Source organism: Lasioglossum baleicum, chromosome 16 (genome assembly GCF_051020765.1).
Source record: "Lasioglossum baleicum chromosome 16, iyLasBale1, whole genome shotgun sequence".
Lineage (NCBI taxonomy): Eukaryota > Metazoa > Arthropoda > Insecta > Hymenoptera > Halictidae > Lasioglossum > Lasioglossum baleicum.
The window spans coordinates 311,732-335,225 of record NC_134944.1 but is presented as its reverse complement, the minus strand read 5'-3'; the positions used below and the strand labels follow the sequence as shown (position 1 = coordinate 335,225).

General features: G+C 40.7%; 2 protein-coding genes and 1 long non-coding RNA gene across 4 annotated transcripts; 1 reads left to right on the top strand and 2 right to left on the bottom strand.

Moving 5' to 3' along the window:
* Positions 1 to 1,808: 1,808 nt before the first annotated feature.
* On the bottom strand, positions 1,809 to 5,402 carry LOC143216922 (uncharacterized). The gene is made up of 3 exons (XM_076440504.1): positions 2,231 to 5,402; positions 2,024 to 2,122; positions 1,809 to 1,909 (listed from the first exon to the last, which is right to left on the bottom strand). Exons 1-3 carry the CDS (start codon positions 5,400 to 5,402, stop codon positions 1,809 to 1,811), a joined length of 3,372 nt encoding a protein of 1,123 aa, XP_076296619.1.
* Positions 5,403 to 12,991: 7,589 nt separating this feature from the next.
* On the top strand, positions 12,992 to 13,712 carry LOC143216921 (uncharacterized). The gene is made up of 2 exons (XM_076440503.1): positions 12,992 to 13,586; positions 13,645 to 13,712. The coding sequence occupies exons 1-2, from the start codon at positions 12,992 to 12,994 to the stop codon at positions 13,710 to 13,712; spliced, it is 663 nt and encodes a 220-aa protein (XP_076296618.1).
* A 694-nt stretch (positions 13,713 to 14,406) lies between these two features.
* LOC143216942 (uncharacterized) lies at positions 14,407 to 15,959 on the bottom strand. 2 transcript variants are annotated; one of them, XR_013010684.1, is made up of 4 exons: positions 15,827 to 15,959; positions 15,564 to 15,730; positions 14,643 to 14,733; positions 14,407 to 14,568 (listed from the first exon to the last, which is right to left on the bottom strand). It is a non-coding gene; the product is annotated as an uncharacterized LOC143216942 (long non-coding RNA). The 2 variants fall into 2 exon arrangements; XR_013010685.1 differs by lacking the exons at positions 15,564 to 15,730; positions 15,827 to 15,959 and adding an exon at positions 15,221 to 15,473.
* Between the last annotated feature and the right edge of the window lie 7,535 nt (positions 15,960 to 23,494).

Genomic DNA, 23,494 nt, shown 5'->3' with positions numbered 1-23,494 from the left:
AATTAAAAACTCACTTATTCAGCCGTAAATCCATTTGACTACCACATATAACCATCACACTTTTACATAATTGTTGAACTCGTAGCACACTTTTATAACTCGTATCGATATCGAACGAAATTACTTACTCCGACGCGGAAAGAGTTCGATGCTCTTCGCGATGCCGCGCGTAACTGTGCTCTCCCAGCGTACAATGTATTCGATGAAGGCGTCGTTTAAAACAAATGAAATCGTTCCCAAGGAGATATTGATTTTTCGAGAATCATATGGCATTGATTTTTCGAGAATCATATGATTCTCGAAAACACCGATTCGAAGATTATGTAAAAGTGTGGTGGTTGTATGTGGTAGTCAAATGGATTTACGGCTGAATAAGTGAGTTTTTAATTCAATAAGTTTGTGCTTCTTCTATCGTTCGGGTAAAGTTGCCGATGATGTGGGTCCTCACCGATTTCGATGACTTTGAAATATGTTATAAATTCGATGTTTTAAATATCTTTTTCCTTTGAAATGAAGCTCATCGACATCGGCGAGGAGATAGTATGTGCATCGATCGATTTACAATTACAAATTTTTACAATAATATCGTAAACTAAAGCCGACCGACAAAAACCGTCAAGGGAAATGTTGTTCAGAATCATGGTCTTGACAACATATCCAAATATTATCGAAATCGGATAGGAAATAGTACATCGATCGATTTACAATTACAAATTTTTACAATAATATCGTAAACTAAAGCCGATCGACAGAAACCGTCAAGGGAAATGTTGTTCAGAATCATGGTCTTGACAACATATCCAAATATTATCGAAATCGGATAGGAAATAGTACATCGATCGATTTACAATTACAAATTTTTACAATAATATCGTAAACTAAAGCCGATCGACAGAAACTGTAAAGGGAAATGTTGTTCAGAATCATGGTCTTGACAACATATCCAAATATTATCGAAATCGGATAGGAAATAGTACATCGATCGATTTACAATTACAAATTTTTACAATAATGTCGTAAACTAAAGCCGATCGACAGAAACTGTAAAGGGAAATGTTGTTCAGAATCATGGTATTGACAACATATCCAAAGCTTATCGAAATTGGCGAGGATTCACATCATCGAGAAACTTTTGTTCGTTACGACATCGCGGCGTGCCACCGACACTCGGCTGCCGGCGCGCCGGGCTGCACGCGTCTAGCTCGCGCTCTGATTGGTCCGTGTTTTTCGTTAATAACTCGTTAACGAAACCGCGGACGACATTTTTTCAAAGGAAAATGTCGCTTGAAATGATCTCAGGAACCTCCCATTTTCGGCTCCGGACCTAATTTTGAGACACCCTGTATATATATATCATCACGACCTAAAATTAAATCGCTGTTCAACGTTTCATCTTGTACAACTCGTAACATAATTCTATACTTCATAATATGTGACTTCATATAAAGAAGCTCGACACGGAATTCAGGCTCGATACGGAATTCATAAAGATTCGACACGACGTGTTATTTCGTTGATCGCTCGCAGGGGACTGTCTCTTTTTATTTTTAAACAAAATCACAACATAAACATTAACAAAACATGAACGCAATCAATAAAAACATATATAACACTTGCAATCAATAAAAACATATATAACACTTGCAATCAATAAAAACATATATAACACTTGCAATCAATAAAAACATATATAACATGCACACTTACATCATTCTTACAATTCGGCCGTCCTGACGACAAATCGTCCCGATTTACCGAAATATAAACAACAAATATATACCGATGACAAATATATGTCGATTCACAGCTTACAACTCTCGGCCGTCCTGACGACAAATCGTCTCGATTTGCGGCGGTGTTCGTTGTTTTAGTTGGATACATATTTTAATATACTTAGTGAACGCGTCGACTACAACAAATATATAATTGTAACGCGATTTGTGCGATCTCGAAACAGGAGCCAAATGATCAATGTGTAGCGTATCAAAAGGTGCATCCCCTTTCGGTATACAGTGCAAGGTACCTTCCAACTTTCCGTAGTTTGGCGTGTACGCGATACATTTCAAACAGCCACGAATGTGTTTCTCGATCTTGGATCTCATATCCGGAAACCAATAAGTATCTGCAATGTTCCGCGCGGTTTTCTCAATTCCGACGTGTCCCATCTCATTGTGGTATTTATACATAACGCTCGATTTCAAATTGCTCGGCACGTAAAACAAAATTTTACCCTGATACTTCCGATATACTAGACCGTTCCTCATTTCGTACAATTTACTTTCCGTGGTTTCTAACTCTGTACGGATTTTCTCGATATCTTTATCATTATGTTGGCATAGCGCTAAATTTCTATCGAACGAATTGTCTTCGATCACGAGAACCTGACGACTTAACGAGTCTACGTGGAGCATACGCGAACCAGCCCTATGCTCTAGCACATAGTCGTAATTTTGCATTTCAAGGACCCAACGTGCAATTCGAGGATTTGTCTCTTTTTTATTTAGTGTCAAACTAAGAGCTTGACAATCCGTAAGTATCTTAAATTTTATTCCTAGTAAATATGTTCGGAAACGGCGGAGGGCAGAAACGATTGCTAGCGTTTCTAACTCGAAACTATGATAGCGCGATTCAATCTCGGTTGTTCGTTTAGAAAAGTAAAATACTGGATGCAGCTTCTTGTCGGCTTTCCTTTGCAACAGGATAGCACCAAACCCCGACGCGCTCGCGTCACAATGCAACTCAGTCTCGTCTCGCGGAGAATAAATACTTAATATCGGTGCGTTTAACAATCGATTCTTAAGCATCTCGAATGCTTGTTTTTCTTTTTCGCCTAACTGAAACTTCGCATCCTTTCTCGTCAAATCGTACAAAGGCTTCGCAAGGATAGAAAAGCCCTCAATAAATTTCCGAAAATATGAACAGAGGCCTAAAAATCCCTGCACCTCTCGAACATTTCGCGGGAGAGGGAATTTCTTTACCGCCTCGAGTCCTTGTTCCGTCGGCCTAATTCCTTCGTTCGTTACAGTATAACCCAAATAATCGAGTTTTGTTTGGAGAAATCTGCATTTATCTAACCGTAAATTCAAAAGATTCGCTGTAAGTAGTTTAAATACTTTTCCGAGGACTTCCATATGATGTTCTATCGTCTCTGTCGCGATAAGAAAATCATCCAAATAAACAGATATTTCGCCCTCATTGATTAGTTCTTTAAAGATTTCCGTGACGTAGCGTTGGAATTTAAGAGGCGCACCTTTTAACCCGAATGGCATCCTCGTGTATTCGTATTGCCCGAAAGGCGTTACGAACGATGTAAATTTAACCGACGCTTCGTCCATCTTAACATGGAAAAATCCATCTTTTAAATCGAGTGTCGTGAAATATTTTTTTCCCTCCAGTAGATCTAATTGATCTTCGATCAATGGCAGAGGAAAGTTATCGCGAACCGTGATTTTATTCAATGTGCGGAAATCTACGCACATTCTAATTTCTCCGTTCTTTTTCTTCGTCAGAACGATAGGAGATGCGTACTCGGATGTGCTCTCCCTAATTATACCTCTTTCTAATAATCCGTCGAGGATACAACGTAATTTATTTTTCTCATCATACGATAATCTACGAGGTGAAAATGAAAAAGGTTTGTCGTTCGTAAGCGTTAATTTCATCGTATTTTCTACGCTTGGCTCTGCAGGTCTCTGTGCGTTAATGTACGTCTTATTAAACAACTCGCGTGCTCGTGTCTTAATCTCAGCCGAAAGGCTCTCGTCGAAATGCATGTCGTCGGTACTAATGCACGCGTTAACCTGATCTACCTCAATGTTCATAATGTCGGCTATATCGTTGCATTCTACCGTTTCTTCTCTACTCAACGATAACTTGGCAATTTTCATGAAGTCGCGTCCTAAAACTAATGGGTTTTTCATCGTTTCATCCGGTACAATTCTCAACGTAACATAATATTTTACTGCGTCATAAATAATCGTAGCTCGCATCTTTCCTAAAACGTTCAAGTCACTACCATTAATTCCATGAAACCTATCTGAATCGCGATCGGTCATAAAACACATTCTCGGAATGTAACCCTCTTTAACAAAACTAATCGGGCTCCCTGAATCAATTAGTGCGTTTACTTTTGTACTGAAACTACCGCTCTCGCTACTTATCTGTAATTCTACCGCACGCCGAAAGTCATCGTCTTCTTTCCGCCCACGGGTAATGTAGTTGACTTCGCCCCTCGTTGTCTGTGTGCTGCATTGATTTGCTCGATGACCCATCTGTCCGCACGTGAAACAGGAACCCCTTTCTCTTGCTGGCTTCGTACAATCAGCTGAGAAGTGACCCGGCTCGTTGCAATTAAAACATCTCCGCCCGGTGCTCGCTGATCCTTGTCCTTCCCTCGGCGATGGCCTTCCCGATCCTTGTCCTTCCCTCGGCAATGGCCTTCCTGATCCGACAGCTGAAGGGCCTGTTGTTTGGTGGCGTATGGGTGGTCTACCGGATCCATCCAACGGTGTGACTTTACCCGACAGCAAAACTCTTTCCGATAGTCGCGGTCTTCCCGCCGGCAACTTGACGTTTGTGAAAGCCGTCAGTATTTCATCCACGGACTTATAACACTGCACCTTAGCTTGTATTTGCAATTCCCTATTCGGTATACCGTCAACGACGTAGCTAAGTAATTCTGTTTCCGAAACAGGCACTCGGTTTGCAAGGATTGTCTTATCATGCACGTAATCGGCGAAAGATTCTTCCACGGCCCATTTCCTCGTTTCAAGCTCGCGTCTCAAACATAAAGGATCTAGTCGTTGCCCGTACAGCCTCTTCAACTCTTTCAAAAGCTCATCGGTGCCTAATTCCACACAGTCCATTCTAGAATGATACCACTTCAATGCGCGACCCGTCAATCTGCTACACACTAGAGCTTTCGCTTGGTGGTTGTCCAACTCGTACGTCGACAGGAGTCCTCTCACCTGTTTCTCCGACCGGTCAAAGTCCTTACTATCCCCACCAAATTCACCCACTATTTCTTTCAACTCTTGCCACTTCTTCACTCTCGTCCGTCCAGATGCGCTTGCTTCTGATCTTGGCGTCTCCCGTAACAACGCCAATTCTCTTCTAAACAGTTCGTTCTCTCGTACAACAACGTCTCGTTCTCTCCTTAGAACGTCTAATTCGCGTAAAGTTATCTCGTCCACCAGCCCTCTCGTATCGGGTCGGTGGCGAGTCTCGTCGCTCGTCCCCGCAACCGGTTCTTCCGTACACCCATCATCTGTCATAGCTAATTCTTCCACTGTGACACCAGCACCCAATAAACGTTTTATCAGTTCGGCCTTCGTACCAGTCGATTGCAAATTCTTGGCTTTCAGCTTCTCTTTCAGTTCCGGTACCGTAAGAGAACAACTCATTTTAAAGCGACACGGTATGAAATTTCACACAAATGTCCGTCACGTAACTTCACGTAAAACCGACTTGAAATTGAAATTGCAAAACGACTGTCTCAATCCCACTTCTGAAAATTATAAAGAAGCTCGACACGGAATTCAGGCTCGATACGGAATTCATAAAGATTCGACACGACGTGTTATTTCGTTGATCGCTCGCAGGGGACTGTCTCTTTTTATTTTTAAACAAAATCACAACGTAAACATTAACAAAACATTAACGCAATCAATAAAAACATATATAACACTTGCAATCAATAAAAACATATATAACACTTGCAATCAATAAAAACATATATAACACTTGCAATCAATAAAAACATATATAACATGCACACTTACATCATTCTTACATTCATAAGAGGTGACGCTCGTTTATGATATTATGAAGTATAGAATTATGTTACGAGTTGTACAAGATGAAACGTTGAACAGCGATTTAATTTTAGGTCGTGATTTTATGAAAATTGCTAATTTGTCTTTATGCAAGAAGCAAGAGAGTATCGACAGTACCGATATTTCAAACATCGAACTTGATGAAATTAGCACGTTGACGGAAGAAATTCGCGTTAACGAAGATCTCCCCTTTGAGTTAAGGATGACTGTACAGAAATTGTTTCAGAAATTTTATGTTGAGCCAAAAAGACCGTTAAATCCAGCGACGGAAAATATTTTAACACTTACGCTTACGGATAGAAAACCGTTTTCATGTGCACCACGTCGACTATGTTATAGCGAGAAAGCTGAAGTACGGAAAATTATAGATGGTTTAATTGCGAAAGGTATTATTAGGGAAAGTACGTCAGAGTATGCCTCGCCGATCGTGCTAGTCAAAAAGAAAACAGGGGAAACGCGAATGTGTGTTGACTTTCGGAAATTGAATAAGGTTACGCTACGCGATAATTTTCCGTTACCTTTAATTGAGGACCAACTCGATTTGTTAGAAGGGAAAAAGTATTTTACGTCTTTGGATTTAAAAGATGGTTTTTTTCATATTAGAATGGACGAAGAGTCGATAAAGTATACGTCGTTTGTAACCCCGTTAGGGCAATACGAATATTTACGTATGCCTTTCGGATTAAAAGGCGCTCCGCTGAAATTTCAAAGATATGTGACAGAAATTTTTAAGAAACACATTGATTCTGGCGAAATTTCCATTTATATGGATGATTTTCTGATCGCAACAGAAACTATAGAACAACACTTACAAATATTAGAAAAAGTTTTTAAGTTGCTTGTTGCTAACAGATTAGAATTACGGTTAGACAAATGTCAATTCATGCAAACGAAGTTAATTTATTTAGGTTACACTGTGACCAATGTGGGTATTCATCCAACGGATAAAGGTTTAGAAGCAGTTAAAAATTTTCCAATTCCGCGTAATGTACGAGATGTACAAAGTTTCTTAGGAATGTGCTCGTACTTTAGAAAATTTGTAAAGAACTTTTCGATTATTGCGAAACCATTGTATGATCTGACTCGTAAAAATGTGGACTTCAAGTTTAATGAAACGGAAGAAAGAGCGTTTCATGAACTTAAAGGTCGATTAATTGAAGCACCCATATTAAGTATACAGGGTGTCTCAAAATTAGGTCCGGAGCCGAAAATGGGAGGTTCCTGAGATCATTTCAAGCGACATTTTCCTTTGAAAAAATGTCGTCCGCGGCTTCGTTAACGAGTTATTAACGAAAAACACGGACCAATCAGAGCGCGAGCTAGACGCGTGCAGCCCGGCGCGCCGGCAGCCGAGTGTCGGTGGCACGCCGCGATGTCGTAACGAACAAAAGTTTCTCGATGATGTGAATCCTCACCAATTTCGATAAGCTTTGGATATGTTGTCAATACCATGATTCTGAACAACATTTCCCTTCACAGTTTCTGTCGATCGGCTTTAGTTTACGATATTATTGTAAAAATTTGTAATTGTAAATAGTTCGATGTACTATTTCCTATCCGATTTCGATAAGCTTTGGATATGTTGTCAATACCATGATTCTGAACAACATTTCCCTTTACAGTTTCTGTCGATCGGCTTTAGTTTACGATATTATTGTAAAAATTTGTAATTGTAAATCGATCGATGTACATACTATCTCCTCGCCGATGTCGATGAGCTTTATTTCAAAGGAAAAAGATATTTAAAACATCGAATTTATAACATATTTCAAAGTCATCGAAATCGGTGAGGACCCACATCATCGGCAACTTTACCCGAACGATAGAAGAAGCACAGACTTATTGAATCAAAAACTCACTTATTCAGCCGTAAATCCATTTGACTACCACATACAACCACCACACTTTTACATAATCTTCGAATCGGTGTTTTCGAGAATCATATGATTCTCGAAAAATCAATATCTCCTTGGGAACGATTTCATTTGTTTTAAACGACGCCTTCATCGAATACATTGTACGCTGGGAGAGCACAGTTTCGCGCGGCATCGCGAAGAGCATCGAACTCTTTCCGCGTCGGAGTAAGTAATTTCGTTCGATATCGATACGAGTTATAAAAGTGTGCTACGAGTTCAACAATTATATAAAAGTGTGGTGGTTGTATGTGGTAGTCAAATGGATTTACGGCTGAATAAGTGAGTTTTTGATTCAATAAGTTTGTGCTTCTTCTATCGTTCGGGTAAAGTTGCCGATGATGTGGGTCCTCACCGATTTCGATGACTTTGAAATATGTTATAAATTCGGTGTTTTAAATATCTTTTTCCTTTGAAATGAAGCTCATCGACATCGGCGAGGAGATAGTATGTACATCGATCGATTTACAATTACAAATTTTTACAATAATATCGTAAACTAAAGCCGATCGACAAAAACCGTCAAGGGAAATGTTGTTCAGAATCATGGTCTTGACAACATATCCAAAGCTTATCGAAATCGGACAGGAAATAGTACATCGATCGATTTACAATTACAAATTTTTACAATAATGTCGTAAACTAAAGCCGATCGACAGAAACTGTAAAGGGAAATGTTGTTCAGAATCATGGTATTGACAACATATCCAAAGCTTATCGAAATTGGCGAGGATTCACATCATCGAGAAACTTTTGTTCGTTACGACATCGCGGCGTGCCACCGACACTCGGCTGCCGGCGCGCCGGGCTGCACGCGTCTAGCTCGCGCTCTGATTGGTCCGTGTTTTTCGTTAATAACTCGTTAACGAAGCCGCGGACGACATTTTTTCAAAGGAAAATGTCGCTTGAAATGATCTCAGGAACCTCCCATTTTCGGCTCCGGATCTAATTTTGAGACACCCTGTATACTCACCGCGGGACAACACAGAATTACATTGCGATGCGAGTGCTACAGGATTCGGTGCAATATTATTGCAAAGAAAATCTGATGGGAAGTTACATCCGGTGTTTTATTTTTCTAAAAGAACAACACAAACTGAATCGAAATATCACAGTTTTGAGTTGGAAACGTTGTCAATAATTTATGCACTTCGTCGGTTTCGAACATATTTATTCGGTTTAGAATTTAAAGTTGTTACAGATTGTCAAGCTTTAAGTTTAACATTAAAAAAAAAGAAACAAATCCTCGAATTGCGAGATGGGTATTAGAATTAGAAAATTATGATTACTCTCTGGAACACCGATCAGGTTCTCGAATGTTGCACGTAGACGCGCTTAGTCGACAAATCGCAGTTGTAGAAGATAATTCTTTTGACAGAAACCTTGCAATATGTCAAAGCGATGATCTTACAATTATGGCGATACGGAAAAAATTAGAATTGTCCGAAGATAAATTTTTCGAGATGAGAGACGGATTAATTTATCGGAAATATCAGGGGCGAATTCTTTTTTAAGTTCCCGTTGCGTTAGAAAAGAATGTAATACATAAGTATCACAATGAGATGGGTCATGTAGGTGTTGAAAAAAGTATGGGAAATATTTTGAACAATTATTGGTTTCCAGAGATGAAGACGAAAGTTGATCAATATATAAAAAGCTGTTTGAAATGTATTGCGTATACACCGATTACAGGGAAACAGGAAGGTTCACTACATAGTATACCAAAAGGTAATGCACCATTCGATACATTACATGTTGATCACTTAGCTCCGAGTTCGCGTACATTTCATAATAGAGCAAAATACATTTTTGTAGTGATTGATGCGTTTACAAAATATGTAAAACTATATTCGACGAGAAGTACAAATAGTTCAGAAGTGATAAAATGTTTGAAATCATATTTTAGTCATTATAGTCGACCGTTACGAATTATTTCACATCGGGGTAGCTGTTTCACATCTCGAGAATTCGAAGAATTTATGAAAACTTGCAATGTGCAACACATTAAAATTTCAACGGCGTCACCTCAGGCGAATGGTCAGGTTGAAAGAATGAATCGTACGATTTTACCTATGATTGCGAAATTAGCAGATGAGCGAACCGTTAACTGGAGTGATATTCTAGAAGATGTAGAGTTCGCATGTAACAATTCTGATTCTAAAGCAACGAATGAATGCCCGAGTGTATTGTTGTATGGTGTGCGTCAACGTGACAAAGTAATTGATCATCTGAAAGACGCGCTGGAATTAGAAAGGAAAATTACCGTAAATCGCGATCTAGAGAAATGTCGGAAACGTGCGGAAAATCAAATTATAAAAAATCAAGAAGTCAACAAACGAATTTATGATACTAGACATAAGGCTGCGAGGAAATATAAAGTGGGTGATAAAGTTATGGTAAGGAATTTTGATAATTCGCCGGGTGTGTCGCCGAAAATGATACCACGTTTTAAAGGGCCGTACGAAGTAGATCGCGTGTTGCGGAATGATCGTTATGTTCTTAAAGACATAGAAGGGTTTCAATTAACACAAATACCATATTTTGGGACTTGGGAAGCGTCTAACATGAGAGCTTGGACGCCAGGTTAAATTTAAGAGATTTTTCTAATATTACGTTAATCGAGTTCTTGGCGTTAATTGTAAATTATTTTGTGTTTGTGCAGTTAATCGAGGACGATTAACTTGTCAGGATGGCCGAATTGTAAGAATGTTTATACCACCGTTTAGATGACTTGAGTGTTTCATATGTTTATTTGTTATATATAATTTTATTGATTTATGCTGGTATACATAATTTTATTGATTTATGCGTTGCGTTAGTGCTTTTGTTAACAAATGTATGTTACGTTCAGATTTTGTTAAATAAACAGTTCCCTGCGAGCGAGCAACAAATTACGACGTGTCGTGTCGAGTCTCCGAGCCTCCTTACAATTGTATTGATCTACATTATCGACGCTGACTAGTTGAACGGTGTTATCCTTTTGTGTTAGAAGATGTAGCGTATTCCAACACTTTGTAGGTTTCTTTGCCTCTAATGAATAAGACACACCGCGCCTACACGCGGAGGTTCAGAAGGATTTTTAGTTAGTGGTTCTAATGGTCAGGAACACTGAATAAATTACACCGCTTGACGTCTACGATCGTCGTGCCTCGGCGGTCCAAACGGAAGAGAGCTATCATGGCGGGCGGCTCGGCGCCAGTGTTCCGATTGAACCAACCGTAACTCGCGCATGCGCGGCCAAGACAGTAGCGTATCTACAATGACGCAGCCGAGCGGCCAGGGCCCTGATGCCTTGAGGCAGTTATATTGGCGGGAATGTACCGGTGTTATTAGCGGGACGACTGATGGACGAGAGACGTGACGCGGAACGTTAATATTTTATTATAAAATGGCAGTTAATAGCGAAGAAAGACTTTTTAAAAGTCTGTGGAGTGCTCAAGCTACCCGATTACATCGAAATAGTTACGCTACTGAGGCTGAAATTGCCGCGCATGCGCGAGTTACGGTTGGTTCAATCGGAACACTGCTCGGCGCGCTCGGCGGCATGCGAGCGGCATAGCGAGTCGCCCCTCTAGACGACTCTTCGTTGCTGCCTAGAGCGCATTCCCGCCTAGGCGCCATTAGCATTCCTGCTCTGCTTCTTGTACAGACACCACGTTGCTTTTCCTTAGCCATTGCTAAGTGTACACGTATAGACTTCAGTTGTAACAGTTAATAAAGTCATTGTTACTAATTATACATAGCAGCAGTGTTACTGATTCAATCGCAATCTTTCGGGCCAATAACGCGTCGTAGGTCGCCTTCCCTATCAGTCACCAGTAGGGATAAAACCTACAATTGGTGACCCCGAGGTGATCCTATTGAATCAGCGAGGATTTCGACAATCTACCTGCTGCCGCACTGCAGCCACGAGCCATTTCACAAGGAGAAGAACTTGGCTGCACGTGGCCGGAAGTCCAGAGGAAATTCGGCGCCGAATCGTACGAAGAAATTCCTGGCGGCGAGCATCCCGCTCGCTGCATTCAGAGTTACCGTTTGCAGGCGGTGGGCAGGCCGCTCGCTGCACGTTGCAGTTGTTCCTGCGAGAACCCATCGTCACCAGCGTTTCCAGCACCGCGTGGGTATCATCGCTGCCGCCATTGCTGCCGCCGTCGAAGCCGCCATTGTTGCCACCATCGACGCCATTTTGGACGCCGCGTGTAAGCCACAAGTAACGACCGTTAATTTTTAAATCCGTTTTCATTCGTGTTCGCGTCGTTTTTAACCCTCCGTCATGTCTGCCCCATCCGTGGACGAGCGCATCACGCAACTGGAAGCCTTGCTGGCGGCTCAGAGGGAAGCCGCGCCTTCCAACCGCGTTGACAATTACCGCGTGCCCAAGCTGCCGGTCTTTTCCAAAGCGGAGCCGAAGACCTGGTTCGGGCAAATTGAGGCGTCATTTCGAACGGCTCGCATCACGAGCCAAGCGACGATGGCCGACATCGTCATAGCCGGTCTCGACCCCGAGACAGCGACCGTTATATCCGACCTCATCGCGTCACCCGATCCCGTCGCACCGTTTACGCGTATCAAAGAACGCCTTATGGCGACGTTTTCAACGTCCGCGGAAGCGAAACTCCGCCAGCTATTGAAGGGGCAAATCGCGTCGACCGGCAAACCCTCTCATATTCTTGCCGTCATGCGGAATAAAGATAACGGCGAGTGCTCGGAGGCCGTCCTCCGTTCTATCTTTCTCGACCTGATGCCAGAACAATGCCGCGCGATTCTCGCCGTGTCCAAATGCGACGATCTGCAGGATCTGGCCCTTCTGGCCGACCAGATCGTCGAGACCATGAACCCCGCTGCCGTGCATACCATCGCTGCCGCGACATCGATACCTGCCGCCGCGACATCGATACCTGCCGCCGCGACATTGACAACCGCTGTCGCGACGTCGAGACCCGGTTCCTTTCAGGACCAACCTGATCATGCGCGAGATAGCGAATCTAAAAGTGTCGCAACAGCGCAATCCGCGTTCGAGTCAACGAAATTTCGGTCGAAACGCTGCCGGTTCCCGATCAAGGAGACGCTCTCGTAGTCGCGATCCATCGGGACTCTGTCGAATTTATATGAAATATGGGGAGCGTGCGAACAGGTGTATTAAGCCCTGCGCGTGGTCCGGCCCTCCGCGAGCGTCGGAAAACTAAAGTTACTCTCCTCCTCGGAGACTGTTGGAGTGTGCCAAACGTCCTCTAAACAGGACACATGTTTTTGATCGACACAGGTTCGGATCTGTCTCTACTGCCGGTTTCCGCAGAATCGCGTACCCGCCCCAGCTCGTTGAAGCTGTTCGCCGCGAACGACACACGTATCAATACTTACGGTGAAATTCGCGTGATCCTCGATTTGGGTTTGCGTCGCCCAATCGAGTGGAATTTTTGCGTAGCAGAAGTCCCGTATCCCATAATAGGAGCCGACCTGCTTACGCACTACGGTCTCACGGTCGATCTTAAAGGGCGTCGTGTCATTGATGGCACAACTAATATTTGTATCGCTGCCGGTATCGCCGATAGTACCCCCGCGTCCGTGAATGTCCTTGGACCGTCGTCCAAATACGCGCATATTTTGGCTCGTTTCCCTCAAGTCATCGGACTTGAGCAGCCAACACCTGTCGAGTCGCGCGGTGTGTTCCATTACATTTCCACCACCGGCCCACTCGTTGCCGAACGCGCTCGACGTCTCACAGCCGACAAGCTGAAAGCCACGAAGGCTGAATTTCAACATCTGATCGCTGCCGGTATTTGTAGACCTTCTAGCAGTCCATGGGCCAGCCCCATACATCTCGTTAAGAAAAAGTCAGGTGAATGGCGTGTTTGCGGTGATTACCGTCGCTTAAACAGCGTAACCGTGCCCGATAGGTACCCCGTTCCTCACCTTCACGACTTTCCTGCCAACCTTCATGGCAAAACCATATTTACAGTGCTAGACCCCTGATAGCACAACGGACTCCACGGGGAGTGACGAAAACGCGCATAGGTTGACTCCACCTGGAACAACCTGGAACCGTCTGGATGCAGCCCACGGGGAATGCAGCTTTCTGCAGTCCAGCTGGAACGCCACTTTATCCTGGATTCCGCTTCCCCGCAAGATGGCAGCACGGTCGCACTGATTAATGCGGCGAATGCCGTTATACAGGGCAGCGCCATCGGTAAGGGCAGATCGCACTAATGTGGCAGATGTCGATAAAGTAGATTTCTATTGTACAAATATGTAGCAGTTTCCCTTTTTACTGACAATACTGATTTTTGAATGAATATTCAGTCACATGCAAGGAGAGAAAACGAAAAAAAAATCTGTGCAAAATAAAAATTCTCTGCATCGATTGCAAGAGATGGAAGCTAAGATTAAAATGTCACCATGCAAAAAAAGACAAAGTGTCGTATAAGGGAAAAGAAAATTTACTTTGGGAGTTGGTAAAGACACATGGACAATGACACAAGGAATATATATATATATATATATATATATATATATATATAATAAATATTATAATTTTTTATTATTACTATGCTTTATTATTATTGGACGAACACCTAAATATCTCTTCAGGTTATTGTGATGCAAAAAATATTTGTTACGTAATGTGCATGGTGTCAATGGACCAAATATCTGGCACACCGTGCACATTACGTAACAAATATTTTTTGCATCACAATAACCTGAAGAGATATTTAGGTGTTCGTATTTAAACGGAACACCCTGTATATTGTGATTATTACACGTTGTTGCCTCTGCTTCCCAAAACTTGTGGCCCGTAGCACGTTCTGGCATAGGTGGGATACCTAAAAAATACAAAGAAAATCAGTAATGTACAATATGTGCATGTGTGTTGAATGGCATAATTAGATATACGTACCACGTGAAAAATTAGAGGTCTTCCTCTTCCCCGGTTGCCGCAGCTTCCTTCTCCTCCTTCCCTGGATAGCACATTATATTTATCCTCCGTTCTGTAAATTAGATTTTCAATTACACAGTGAGTAAAGGTGAGTATTTAATCTTCTTCGCTTATTGCTCATCTCAACGAATTTTCTAATTTCTGGTGCTACAATTCCAAAGGGTCTTCTGACGTTTTTCATCAACTAATATACCTAACTGATTCAAACATTGCAATGATATTTATAAAAAATCGATTAAAGTTGAACTACAAACAAAAGAATGTACTACCAGAAATAAAAAAATTCGATGATGAGAAGCAAGTGAAGAAGATTAAATATTAGGTTGTCCCAAAAGTTCCTTCCGCAATGCCTTTCTTTAATATTGCTAAATAAATATTAGGTTGTCCCAAAAGTTGTTTTTCGATGCATGCACATAATGCAAATTCATATTAAGAAGTACTAAAATATTAACATAAAGATTATCGTATTGTTTGTATTTATTTAGCTACATTAAAGGAACACAATGCGGAAGAAACTTTTGGGACAACCTAATACTTGCCTTACTGAATTGGTTTAAGCCATCATTTTGCCGATTTAGAATATTGCTAAGCTAATTCTAATCTGAATGGGCCAAAGCTGAATTGTGTTGGATTTGTTTAAAGTGATAAATGATAATAATGATAATGAAAAGAGAGTGATAAAGTGATAAAGAAACAAACAATTTACTATTTTGGACTCTACATTGAAGTGAACATACTCGCCCCGTAGCACCTCATACGTGATGGCAAATGGCACTGTCGCGTGGTGTGCTGACAAGCGTTCTCACGCTTTTTCACGCCAAGATTCTGGGAGACATTTGAGCAAAATGAAACCGATCAACCAATATAAATATGTACAAATACCTTCCGTTCTTCCTTCCTTCCACGTAGTGCACGTAATCCAAGTAATCCACGTAATCACATAATCCAAGCAAATCAATCTAATAAATAGTCAAATAGTCAAATGCCGCAACGCAGACCGCACTCGCGAGTGTAACGTGTAACCACAGAGCGAAGTTATGTAAATATATCTGTGATTGTGTCAAGAAAAATGCTGCATGTCACAATTTCAAAAAATTTCAGTTTATGCATTTATTGAACTTTATAGTGTAGAATTAGGTATTTACCAGAAAAAACGTCACGAAAATCAATTCAAAAGGCTCGAAAAAATAATACAATTTATAACCAATGTCCTTGTCAAAGCATTAGTGATCAAAATTTTAAACGACAATATCTCGAAAGTGAAAGTACAATGTGACATGCGGCGGCGTCCTCCTGAGAACCACAGATATTACGACCGAGCTAAGCGAACGAGAACTTGCGAACTGTTGAGAGCAGCAGTGATGCCAGAATCATGGGTCGTGGGTTTTTTCCTCTCCGCTCGCTCAGCCGACTCGACCCCCCACTCTGACGCACCGTCGTCGCCAGGTTGCTTCTACTGCGCACGCGCTACACGAACGTATCTCTACTCTGTCCGTGTGAGTGCCTGTTCGATTGCACGCGCGCTACACACACCAGCGTACCTCTACTCTGTCCGTGTGCACTGCTTGTGCGCTTGCGCCAGCCACAATCTATTTTTAGCACTTTCCATCCACATCCACGCCTGCTTGACGGAAACGAAACTGATTCTGAAATTCGGCCGTCGAGCCGTCGCGTCGAGCGTATCAATCGCAATCTGGAGCTAGCCTTCGAGTCCCCGCGTGCAGCGAGTTTTATTTTTATTTTTCATTACTTTTTTAATTACATTTTTTAACCTTCCAAAAAATTTAAATATATATTATATGTATATTCGTAAGTTTGAACCCTTTATCTCAACCAGGAGGGTAGTGAAAGGGTAAAAACTAATTATTGGTTTTTCCCACATTTTCCCTATTTAATGGTATACTTAAAAATTCTAGAAAAATTCTACAAAATTGTAGATATTATTCCTTATGATTGTGAATTTTTTCAGATTTTTTGCAAATAGTAAGTATGAAAAATCGTATAGCCGGATATAAGATGGTCAAAAGTGCTCATCCAAATTAATTTTTAATCACACCATGTTCAATAAAAAATTACGAAAAAATTCATGAACATTCTGCCTAATAGCATACACGCGATTGAGACCAATTTCAAACTTTTTGGTTGTAAATAGCCAATGGGTATAGCCGGATAAGATAGTCAAAAATGCCCTTTATCGACGTGCCATTCGATAGAACACCAAGAAAAAACATACTGTGCAAAATTTCAACCCTGTATCTCGATCGGGAGGGTAGTTATATATCGGGTAAAATCGAAAAGTCAGTTTTTGGCCTATTTTCCCTAGTTAATGACGTTTAGAAATTCTGAAAAAAATCTGACACATGTCAAGAACCCAAATACATACTTTGCAATTAGTTTCAGATTTTTAAAAGGGAAATCCTGCTTGTAAAAAATCAAAAACCTCAAAAAAATCGAAAATATGCAGATTTCACATGGAAGTTCTAGAGTGTCCACATTTGTATTTTTACAGTAGCAGTATATTGTTATAAGTATTGTTCATGAATTTTTTCAGATTTTTCGGTTTGGTGCGCTGTTGTTAAAAAAAATAAAAGCCGATTTTTTCGACGTTTTTTCCGCGAAGAACTAAGCTAACCTTAAAATTGTTACGTTCTATTTATTCTGTAAGTCTATCAGGCTCTGATAAACCTTGAGCATTCTACAGAAGCAATTAAAAAATGAAATCAACTTAATTAATATTTCTACAGTATAGACATTACATCTAGAAATATAAATCACGTTTCCAACAATTCAGTTGGCTCAGCGCGCAGTCGACAGTAAACCCCTTCGCAGGGGTAGGTTGTCCCCGAGAGCTACCTGCGCTCCAGGCAACCCTCAGGTGTACACACCAAAAAATCGACAAGTTCCGATCCGAGTCTATCATTCAACCTATCAGTTCAGTGGTGCGGCAAAACACAGTGCTCAAGTGCACTGTGAAGCGAAAACACATTGTGTTACATTCAGTGATAAGAAATTAAAAAAAATCAAAGTGTACGGATAGGGAAAATTCAAATCAGTTCGCGCGCATCCGCGCGATGCCAAACGGGGTACTCAACCCAGAAAGTGTATCATCCTCAGAAACAATCGAACATGTGAACTCCCCACCAGGAGCAGCACACACACCTACACTATACAACCAACCTACATCACGACAGCCAACAAAAACAAAACCGAATGTAATTTCCACCGAAGACATCACGGAACCGCATACTGCGCACCTGATCAAACAGTTATTAGCTAAAAACAAAACACCAAAAAGAGTTAATCCCTCACCAAACTTAATAAACAAATTAACTCGATTCAAAACCACACCGATAACCACAGAAATGGCAAAAACGAAGACAACGAAAACCGCCCAACAAACAGCAAAAAAAGGAAACAGCAACCTGGACAATGCATCCGTAGAAGAATTAATCCAAATGATAAGCAACCTCAACAAAACGGTCGAAAACCTTTACAAAACGATCGAATCTTTAAAAGAACAATTAGAAGAAGAACGGAAAAAAATAAGCCTGCTCCAACAGCTCAAGACTTCACAAACCCAAACAGATACGCAGTCCTAGACATGGACATTACGCCCACCCCAACCGAAATCGAAGACGACGTCAACAGGCAAAAACCATTAACCGGAGCAGGTACCAAAAGACCCCACAACAGCACAGAAGACGACTCTTTATCTAAAAAAAAGGACACGGCCAAAGCACCAATAAACCAGGAAAACTCCATCCCCAATAAAATCCCAGCGCAGCTCAACAATAGGACAGGAAAAACCGGAGAAACCCTCACTCCCGCACCAACACCAACTTCAACATCACCAACATCCGTTCCAGCAAACAACACAGTGACAATCCCAGGTAGCCCTACCCAGCAAATGTCAGCAGGGCCCAGCGGCACAACAACTCTCTCACACCACCCGAAAGTCATAAAGAACGGTACCGCGAAATACCCTCACCTAACAGGTAAAAACGAACAAACACTGCCTTCTTCTGAGTTCGAAGATAATTCCACCTTCAAAAAATCACTCAAACCTCCCCCCATCACTATTCACATTAACACAATCAAAAATATAATAGCCAAACTATCTCTCATAATGAACGATTTCAACTTCAAAAAACTTAACAACAACAAACACATACTACAGACCCAATCGATAGCTAACCACAAAACAGCGTGCGAAACACTTAAAAACATGCAAATTCAATTCTTCACATATACACCAAAAGCAGACAAAAACACAACGATCTTACTCAAAAACGTAGAAGGAAACTTTGACCCCGACGAAATTCTCACAGCTCTAAATAATTTAAAAATTGAAGGCCTCTCCTTCATTTCAGTAAAAAGATTCACTACAAAAAAATCCTCAGAAGAAGGCAGAACCCTACCAATATTCATGGTACAAATATCCGCGGATAGCAACCCGAAAAATCTGAATCAAATCAAATCCCTATTACACACAATTGTCAAATGGGAGAAAATAATAAAAAAGGATCGCATCCAGTGCATGAGATGCCAACGCATAGGACATGTAGCTCAAAACTGCAACTTAAATTATAGATGCGTCAAATGTGAACACGATCACAATCCCGGAGAGTGTCCACGTTCCGCAGACTCCCAAACCGAAAACGCAGACTCTCCCCCATATTGCGTCAACTGCAAAACACATGGACATCCAGCCTCCTACAGAGGTTGCCCAAAATTAAAAGAACTGAAAGAAAGAATAGAATCAAAAAGATTAGCTACTCAATTAGAAAAGGAAACCATACACACGTTCACTTCAAACTTCATCAAACCGTACAAATCTTTCAGCCAGATCGTAACAAACAACACAGACAGAAAAGAACTATCAAACCTAATAAACACAGCCTCGACCCATCCAACAACAATCCCAACCACACACCAAACCCAACCTCAATCACAAAACGCTCTCTCTCTAATCTCCCAAATAAAATATATAATAGACTCAGCCATAAAATCTCAAACAGATCAACTAACAAATCAAATTAAAAATAATAGCAACAGAATCAACTCATTAGCTCAGGCATGTAACGTAGAAATTTAGAATGTATCCAAACGCACAAAACAATTCATCAAACGTTAGTATCACCAACAATATCAAAACAATTACTCATCAAACACTAAAAATAATAGAGCTAAACGTTAACTCACTCATCTCAAACGAAAAACGTGCGTCACTCTCCGAATTCTTAGAAGTACACGAACCGGATGCGGTCCTGCTATGCGAAACCAAACTTAACGATAGATACCGTGTAAACTTTAAGAATTACATATTTATTAGATCCGACAGACCGAACTCAAAACGAGGTGGGGGAACCGGCATCCTCATCAGAGATAACATAAAATTTAAAACCGTCCAGACAAACAGCTCAAATAGCTCAAATCTCGAATCAACAGCAATTGAAATAAAAATAAACCAAAGTCGACTATTCCTAATTGCAGTATACTCTCCAGGCAGCAACAACAAAGAATTTACAGCAGACCTCACAACAATTAGTAACTCACTAGAACTGCATAAAACAAATAACTACTACATTATTGCAGGAGACTTAAACGCAAAACACACCGACTGGCACAATAACACAAACAACAACAGAGGATCCTCACTAAAAAGGTGGCTACTCAATAATCAAATACAAAACAGAGTATCCCTACTAAACACAGCGTCGCCATCATACCCAAAGAGCGGTTCATTTATAGACATTTGCCTAGCAGACAACAGAATTAAATTTCATAATCAACCTACCCCCGGCAGACTAAAAACATTAGACTTCGACAGCGACCATAAAGCAACAGAAATAATAATATCACTTCTCCCCAACAACCAAATGATCATAGAAGTACCACCCACAAACATCATATACAACTACAGCAAAACCGACTGGCTCAAATTCCAAAAGGAACTACTAAACATAGACGACACTGATATCCCAAATACAAAAAACCTAACAATCACCGAAATTGACAATTACATAGAAACATTAAACAAAAACATAAACACAGCCATTGAACGATCAATACCACGCATATCTTACAATTACAACGCATCAGACAGATACATCACCCCTTCCATAACAAAACTAAAAAAACTAAAAAGTACACTAATTACCAAACTCAACAGACTGACATCGATAAACAACTTCACCGACTCAAACGACACAATAATAAACATTCTGAAACACATACTCAAAACAATCAGAAAAAAAATCAAAACCGAATTCCAAAGCTCAGTAAGCAACTTCTGGAAAAAAAAATATCAAACCTCTCAACGCACAAACCCAAAGAGCTCTTTCCTTCTATAAAAACAATATTCCGACCTAAAGAACAGAACGCAATAGACACGCTAAAAATCAACACATCAAACACAGAAATAATCACAAATGCCAACATAAACATGAATGAAGCACAAATAGACGAGGACGACAACATAAGAATAACAGACATAAATGACAAACTAAACGTACTAGGAGCGCACTTTGAAAAGGCACACACACAGAATAAAAACATGGGCAAACAACAACTATCTAACATAATAAATCAAAAAATTCTAAAGTTGAAAACAGAAATAGACGAAGACATACGAAACGACAATACAGTTTGCATATTCTCCAACGACAACAGAGCAGACAACCCGAACCCCAACTCAATCCCTCCAAATTACTTCACATCCACATTCGAGCTAACCCAAATCCTAAAAAATCTCAACAACAAAAAGTCTGCCAGCTACGACAACATCCCAAACATAATCCTCAAACATCTACCACCAGTTTACACACACAATTACGCAATATTATTTAATAACTGCCTCAACAGAATGCATTTCCCATCCGCATGGAAAACCGCAAAAGTGATTGCATTAAAAAAGAAGGGTAAAAACAGTAATGACCCAGCCAGCTATAGACCAATAAGCCTCTTACCAAACATAAGCAAGATATTTGAAATAACAATCAACAATGCAATAGAACACTTCTCCTCCACAAATAATTTAATACCGGAAACTCAATTTGGATTCAGACGCAGACATTCGACAATACACGCTATAGCTAAATTTACAGCAGACATCTGCTGGGCCCGAAATGCAGGAGACTGCGTAGGAGCAATATTCATAGATTTAGAAAAAGCATTCGACACTGTTTGGCTGGACGGACTTTTCTTCAAACTAATCAAAAAGAATTTCCCACCTCACCTCATAAAAATGCTATGGAGCATGACCCATAACAAAACATTCAAGGTGTCCGAAGGGCAAAACTCCTCCTCCATAGTATTTACAGTACAAAACGGACTACAACAGGGTGCCGTAAATTCCCCCATCCCGTTTAGCCTATACCTAAGCGACCTTCTTATAATGTTCAACCTGAAGGAGGACAACCGCAAAGGCGCCATAGCATACGCGGACGACCTTTTATCATACATTATCGATAATAGACCGTCAATAATTAAAAAGAAACTACAAGAATTGTTTGACAAAATACAGGACTACTTTCACACATGGAAACTTAAAATCAACGTTAATAAATGCGAGACAATACTTTTCAGACCAACTCTTTCAAAAAACTCAGACGCAAATAATGACGTACGTACGAACGCCAAACTCTTCCACATACAAGACAACAGAGACACAAACTTAAAAATACCACACAAAAAGGTCGTCCGATATTTAGGAGTATACTTAGACTTTAAGCTTCATTTCAACGAACATGTACAAATACAAATCGAAAAAGCTCAAAAGGCAGTCGCAGCGAACAAGCGGATTTTCTACTCCAAATACCTTGACAAAGAAGTTAAACTTCTTTGTTACAAACTACTAATCAGACCGATACTCACCTACGGAATACCTATCTGGTATAACATCAGCGCCAGTACGATGGAGAAAATCCGCTTGTTCGAACGAAGATGCCTCAGAGCCTGTTTGAACGCGTATAAAACCCCGGAATCAAACTATACAAAATATTACAGCAACCACGCACTGCTAAAAAAATCAAAAACAATGCGCATAGACCTATTCATGCTAAAGACCACAAGAAATCACTGGGCAAACACAAGAAACGTAGATAACAACAGCCTCATTTTCAGCTCTACCTTTCCGAACCCCCAATATTTAGAAAAAACAAGATTCACAGGATACACACCACCGGAAGCTTTCATACACCTTGACTCCGCTGGTCTCATACAAAACACACACGGATATCCAATTATATATCACTACAACCGAAAAAACTTCAACAAAACAATAACATACAACAGCAACATAAACATACACGGCCCAGAAATGAGATTTCTATATAAACTAACAGAATTCGATACAGAAAACGACCACAGGAAAAACACTAAAAGATACTGGTGGCTCGTCCCATCAACATAACTCAAACACATTACACACATATAATATATAAAAAAAAAAAAAAAAAATTGTAATGCTCAGTTATACATAAGTTTAAGTTAACTCTAAGACACACTCCCAGCGCTTTTGATTCAGATTTCTCAGGGCCAAGCACTCCAATAAAAATAAAACCATTAACGGGTTGACACCCAGAAAACTCCGACAAAACTCAAAACATCGATCAAATGTACAGTTTTTCCACCGTGCCTTTCTGTACACTTCGAACTATACAATAATATAAGAAAACCTCTTAGACTAAGCCGACACACCTGCATTAAGTGCAATAAAACGTACAATGCTAAACCGCGCGAGCCCGTCCCTACGGGCCTTTAGTTTAATCTCCTAATTTTCACACTACGTCAAACTTTTGTGCGTAAAAAGT

What these genes read in the sequence shown, in the direction of transcription:
- LOC143216922 (XM_076440504.1), bottom strand. Translation starts at nt 5,402, where the DNA reads ATGAGTTGTTCTCTTACGGTACCGGAACTGAAAGAGAAGCTGAAAGCC. An exon ending in AGTATATCGGAAGTATCAGG is followed by an intron (nt 2,123 to 2,230) that starts GTAAAATTTTGT and finishes GGAACATTGCAG; the next exon opens with ATACTTATTGGTTTCCGGAT. An exon ending in AAACTACGGAAAGTTGGAAG is followed by an intron (nt 1,910 to 2,023) that starts GTACCTTGCACT and finishes TATTTGTTGTAG; the next exon opens with TCGACGCGTTCACTAAGTAT.
- LOC143216921 (XM_076440503.1), top strand. Translation starts at nt 12,992, where the DNA reads ATGTTTTTGATCGACACAGGTTCGGATCTGTCTCTACTGCCGGTTTCC. An exon ending in TCTCGTTAAGAAAAAGTCAG is followed by an intron (nt 13,587 to 13,644) that starts GTGAATGGCGTG and finishes CGTGCCCGATAG; the next exon opens with GTACCCCGTTCCTCACCTTC.